The 6195-nt window shown below is 32.8% G+C and overlaps 1 protein-coding gene across 1 annotated transcript; it reads right to left on the bottom strand.

Annotated features, from left to right (window-relative positions):
* Positions 1–2748: 2748 nt before the first annotated feature.
* On the bottom strand, positions 2749–5517 carry RASSF9 (Ras association domain family member 9). The gene is made up of 2 exons (XM_060113963.1): positions 4303–5517; positions 2749–2802 (listed from the first exon to the last, which is right to left on the bottom strand). Exons 1-2 carry the CDS (start codon positions 5515–5517, stop codon positions 2749–2751), a joined length of 1269 nt encoding a protein of 422 aa, XP_059969946.1.
* Positions 5518–6195: the final 678 nt, after the last annotated feature.

Here is a 6195-nt window from a genome sequence, read left to right as displayed (position 1 = left end):
ATGTGTCTGATATTTCTATTTAGGAAAAATATAATATTTAAGTTGCTTTTTTTTAAAATATGAAGGTAATCATTTAGTTTTTCACTTCCTGATATGGAATTATTAATTATGAAACCTACAAATTGTGATTCTCAATTCCAACAGTTGTTGAAAATACAAATTAATGCTAGATTAACAAGATGACTATTGTATGTTTTCTCTCACTATTGAGATACACTGGCTAAGAAAATAGTGTTAACATATTTCTGTGTGTCATTACTGAACATTATATACAGTTTTTTAATAGAGTAATTTCATGGTCATTTATAGAAGGAGCAAATGAGTTTCCTTAATTTTCAAATGATTTAGTTATTAAAGACAGTCAAAATTAAAGGCCTATTTTGAGAAATAAGGGTAGTGACAAACTGAATAATAGCAAGTAAGATTTACACTTGAGTATTTTTACATTAAAATGGATTTCATTCTAGAAAGCAACATACCAGGCCATAAAACCAGCTGTCCAGTGTAAAAGTGAGGACATACTTTCATGACAAATTGAAACAAATATGTATGAAACCTAACAAAAAGTTTTGTTAGATCTTTTTTGTTATATATATTGTCATGAAACAATATCTGATCTTAACTTGTGTGAGTTAGCTCAGCAATTATATAATTTCAACTGATACAAAATTTATTTTTAATATAGCCAAGTAACACACCCAGAAAAACAAACAATATCACATGAAAGAATACAACATTCTTTTTATTATTCTGGATCAGTTACACTTGAAGAAATTATTTGTACTTTATATTTGTCATATCAGGTTATTAAACCAATCAGGTAGTATGAAATGAAATAGCTTAATATTTAAAAGAAATCTATGTTAAAAGGTATTCTTTTGTCACTAGAAAAATATTTTAAATAAAACAATAATCCTACTTAGAAAAATTATGAAATGCAGCCACAGAAATATATTTTGTCATGTACAGTAGATGTTTAAATAAATATAAAAATAAAATTTCAATGGATTAGGATAGCTTCTGCACGCTGAGAGGCCATTTATGTTTTTAATTAAAAAGAGAAAATAAAATAGATATTGTTAAGAGATTTTGAAGTTATTTTGTGTGTCTACCACTTAAAATCTAGTTCTATAAAATATAATTTTTCTTACATGCAAGGGATGTAGAGGAAAATACCATAATTTAACCATTGAGGGGCTTTAAAAAAAGACAGTATTTCCATAGTTTTAAATCAGTAACTCTGTGAATTAAAAGTAAAATAGAAAATTGATACTACATTAAAATTTTTTCATAATAACCCTAAGACTAATGCTTTCCCAAAAGAATATATAAGTAGAGTTACTGTTAATATTTTGTCTGCTAAAATGCATATTTCTGTATAAAATGCACAAGCATCATTTACCATGTATGGAAATAATTTTTTTAAAAGGTTACAATCTTCTAAAATTTAGCAATTCAATTCCAAAACTGAGTAGGGGCAAAGAGGTTGTTGTAGGGAATAAGGTCAACAAGATAGAAGACAAAGTAATACAATGAAAAATACATTGGGGGAGGGAAGTTAGATAAGTACATAAATAAACATAAGCTAAGCTAGAATATAAATGTTCCTCTATGAAAAATACACTAAAATATTTGTGGGTTCAGAGATAAGATATTACAACAGGTTGAATGGAACAATATATGTTTTATAGAAGAGATAACATGTTTAAAACCTGAAATGGGTGGGATTTCAGTGTATAGCAGATGGAGGAAAAAGACATTGCAAGTGGGAGGATGAACAAGGCACAGTCAATGAAAATCTGTCTTGTTATAGGAAAGATTAGTCAGCTTTGGTTTGCTACTTCTAGCTGCATATAGCAATTTCATAGTTAACCTGTCAGGTTACTCAAGAATTGATTTTAACATTTTATTTTAAAGCCTCTATAAATAATTAAAACATTAAGGTTTCTATCAAGTTATAAATTCATAATATAAATTCTCACTTAATTTGATAAAGAATAGCTCAGTATCCAGAGATGAGTGCATCGTATTTTAGTATTTTTATTTGTATTACTCCTCTAAATTAGAGATTCACCATGTTAACTGATGATTTAATATTGTAATGAATCAAAAGCACAAATACACTTGTATATAACTAAAGAACAAATAGAAATTCTAATGTAAATTGAATACTTGATGGTCTTGCTTTCTGACAAGAGTTTTTATGTTATCTACTCTAAAAATATAGAATTGGCCCTTAGAATGCATCACTGTGCTTAACTGTATAAAGGCAGACATTAATGCAGTTTCTAAAATGAAATTATCTGTGTAGTCCTGTTTCTTATCAGAACCTCTTTTGAATTCAGATAATTAATCAAATTATATAGCAGATAACAATGTTCTTTTCATTATTTTCTCACTAAAGAGCAATACAAAGAAATTACTTTCACTTTAGAAAAACATTACAATTGGTTTATCTTTGATGATGATCTTCTGAGTTTAATCCCCAGTAGTGAACAATAAATATCTCAATAGCTTACCATAGTGCTGAATGATTTAATGGGATATTAGGCAAATAAAATTCCCTTTCTCAGATGACTATTCAATTCCCTTCTTATTTCTTTTAAATTAAACCCATGTTAGTGTTATTACTTACTGTTTATCCCCTTAGTTTCCCTAGAATGGAAATTCCTACTTTTCTTACCATCCAACTTCAAATGAGGCCTTCAGCAATATCTTGGCATGAAAAATAATAACATTAGATGTTCTCTAAAAGTGAAATATTACGAAAGTTCTAAATATCTTCCCAAAGATAGGTGAAATCTGGGGGATGGAGAAATTTTAAAATAGATTAGGAAACTGAGTTAAAACATACCCTACAGTAAACATAAGGATAAAAGGGAAGAAATGAGAAATACTGGGAATCTTAACCAATATCCACATATTAAAACTAGGTAAAATAACATTTCTACTTACATGTGCACTGACATATGGGAAAGGTGTTAGCTAAAGAAAAAATAAACTGCAGCTGTATTCACTGAACAGTAAAATAAAACAAACTGTTTTCAGTATGATGTATGTTCAATAGCAAGAAATAAAGAAGGGAAAGGAGCAGGAGAGGAGAGAGAGAAGGAGAAAGGAACTTCCTAACTAAAAATGAAGCAAAACCAAGCCTCTTCTGGCACTGTAATGACTGTCAGTCAAGATAGGGTCTAAATAATCTATTCAATGTGTTGAATATTTACTATCACGCTTGAGGGTGGGGTAGGGAGTAGATCTAGCACTTTTTTTTTCAGTTTGCACCTTAGATGAAGTACTACAAAGACAATCTGAATTATAGTGTAGCAGAATAAAAGATTTTTGTCCATATTAGGTCCTATCTAGATGTTCAGAGACAAAATGCTAATATTAATACTTATGGCACATAGAACTCTATTTTACCCACATGAAGGACCCCAAGTTGCATCCCTTCAACTTTTGTAGATAAGTTATAATCTAACAGGACTAGGACCCTGTGATTTTCTCTGTAACCCACGCCATATCTCATTCAAGGCATGAAACTGCACAGACCATTGGTCTGACCAAAGTTTTGCATATCAGAGAGAGAAAGCACATACATATCCCTTAATAATTTTAGGCTTCTTTAGAAAAGTTTCTGTTGTCTGCAGCACTTGGCCTTCCTCATCTATACTCCTCTCTGATCCACTGCTGGTATTTGTACATGTCCCAGTAGCAACCCTTCCCACTTCCTGTCATCTAGGCCTAACAGGTAGAGGGGTTCAGGAAGTAACAGAGATGATACACATTCTAAATATCAATGAAAAGAATCCAGATTTGAATCAATACAGTTACAATATAGTAGCTGCCATGTACTTTACAGATTATAAAATTCCAATGATACATTGTTGAAAAATATATAACAGTACATTTTAATTTTACTTGTTCATGTGTATAGTTTCAATATATTGACTAATATCAAGAATTACTTTGCAGTTTGAATAACTCATTTCTCACAGAAGCTATGAGATGATAATTCCCATCAAATTATTTCTCTGTTATATACCTGCAAGCTATTTGTGCTGCATTCTTAATAGAGTTCATTGTTTGAACTTGCAAAAATTAGGTCACATTGGAACTCTTCAAAAACAAACTTACAAAATTCTCTAGTTTTTATTAACTACCGAACACTTTAACATGATTTACATTTTTTTGCAGAATGGAATATTTAACGTTTCCTACTAAAGTAAACAAACACGAACAACATTAAAGTAGGCCAGAAAGAAGCCATTCAAATTATGTTGACAACAGCACCATATCTCCTACAGTTGTTTCTGAGTCCTGACTGTGGTTAGAGCTGATACCAGTGTCTGAGTCTGTGTCATTTGAATACATGTTAAATACTCTTTGAGTAAGAGGAGGAACCTCCCCACTGCTGGTAGGGACCTCAGATTCCTTTCCTCTGTTTTCCTTTAGCTGGCATTCATCTTTGTTGCTAATATGAAGAGAACTGAACTCCTTGGCCAGGAGCTCATATTCTTTAGCTTTCATCTGAAGCAATGAGTCACTGTATTTAATCTCTTTCTGGATGCCACTCAAGTAAGAGTGGATTTTCAAACCAGCTTTCATGCTTTTCTCCAAATCACACTTAACACTTTCTAAGTTAGAGCCTTCAAGTTCACTTGCAGCTGCCCTTTCTTCATCTTCATTTATCTCTGTGCAAATACTTTTGACCTCTTTTTCTATTTCGGCAGAGAGCTTGTCAATGAGCTTTCTATAATATGTTAGTCGCTCCTCCAGCTGTACAATTCCATCACTTTCTCTCAGGTCCTCCAGAATCTGGTTTTCATCATACTCCAAGCCTAGTTTTTGCTCAACTTCACTGAAACTGGGCATCAAATATGCATCCTGGACATAATTTTCTCCATCATTTTCTACCCGGTTGAGGTGGAATTTAGCTTCACACTTTTCAATTTCCAGATCCAGCTCTTTCATTCTCTTGACTTGTTGATGAATAGTATGATCCTGGGAAATAATCAGATGAACTAATGTCTCCATACTATCTCGCTCTTGGGAGACTGTGTCCTGCTTAATTTTAGCCAGTTTCCGGAAAGTTTTTCTGACTATTCTCTTTTGCTTATCTGGTGGTAACATCTTCATGTAATTTGCTGGGCTGAGCTCCCACAGTTTTTCTGTGTTTTGCATTAATTTGGCTTCAGCTGTCCGCCACAAGGGAACTGGAAGAAAAGCATCTGCTTTAACCAAAACAAACTGCATATTAGGCTGCTCATCTCCCCATGCTTTCCAAAGCTTCAGGATTCTTGTTAGTGGGGGAAGAACCCGTTCAGAGCCTCTCCACTTTTCTATGATGCAGTAATCACTGGGCTTCCCCAGAAGAAATCGTTTCTCTCCAAATGTAGTCTCATGTTCCTCAAGCAAAGCCTGGATGATGTCAGCAGAGGTGGTGCGTTTGGTTAGCCCACAGACAATCTTCTCTTCTTGGCAAACCCAAACCACAATTTCCTTCTCTTCTGAATCCATGTCTTTAGTTGGAGATCTGAAAGAAAAACAAAGTACATTATATTACTGTCATCACCTGTGTAAACTCAGAAAGATGATTTAACTTTAATACCCTTTCTAGATTTTACCCTTAATGAGAGATGCATTTTGAGGTTGAGACTACATAAGAATCAGAAGTTTTATGGCAAGAAAAAAAAAAGTTAAGACCATGAAAGATAACTTAATTTCCTTTTTAATTCCTAGTGGGCTCTGGAAAGAGCAAACTGTCATCAAAGACAACGGAGGCTATTTTATCTTTAGAAGTCAGCCACGAGATAACTACACTTAGAACTGGCAGACTTAAGACAATAATCAAAGTGGAGATTAATAAGAAGTAGAATAAGACTATTTTGCCTGGAGCCTTAGGACTGGGGAATAACCATGGAAGCATAAGTAGGATGTTATTAAAGTCACAGAGTTGAAAATAGTCCATTACTGAAATTAGTGATTATTTAATTCTATGAGTATTTATTGTATGCCAACCATGTGCCAGACATATCAGAAGATGCTAAACATACAGCAATAAGCAAGGGAGACAAGGACACAGACATAAATGTGTAATTAATATAATATCAGATAGTGGCAAATGCTAGGAAGAAAGTTAAACTGAATGAAGGGATAGAGAATTACTTAAGGAGAGGTCTACTTTATTTAAAGAGC

This window comes from Mesoplodon densirostris, chromosome 11 (genome assembly GCF_025265405.1).
Source record: "Mesoplodon densirostris isolate mMesDen1 chromosome 11, mMesDen1 primary haplotype, whole genome shotgun sequence".
Classification (NCBI taxonomy): domain Eukaryota; kingdom Metazoa; phylum Chordata; class Mammalia; order Artiodactyla; family Ziphiidae; genus Mesoplodon; species Mesoplodon densirostris.
Note: the sequence above shows the minus strand (reverse complement) of the source record. Positions and strands in the feature narration are given on the sequence as shown.

Excerpts from the sequence above, each read along its gene's own strand:
- RASSF9 (XM_060113963.1), bottom strand. The coding sequence starts at position 5,517 with ATGGATTCAGAAGAGAAGGAAATTGTGGTTTGGGTTTGCCAAGAAGAG. Across the intron at positions 2,803-4,302 it reads GTCAGGACTCAGAAACAACT|ATTTCACCTATCTTTGGGAA; the intron begins GTAGGAGATATG and ends TCCATCCCCCAG.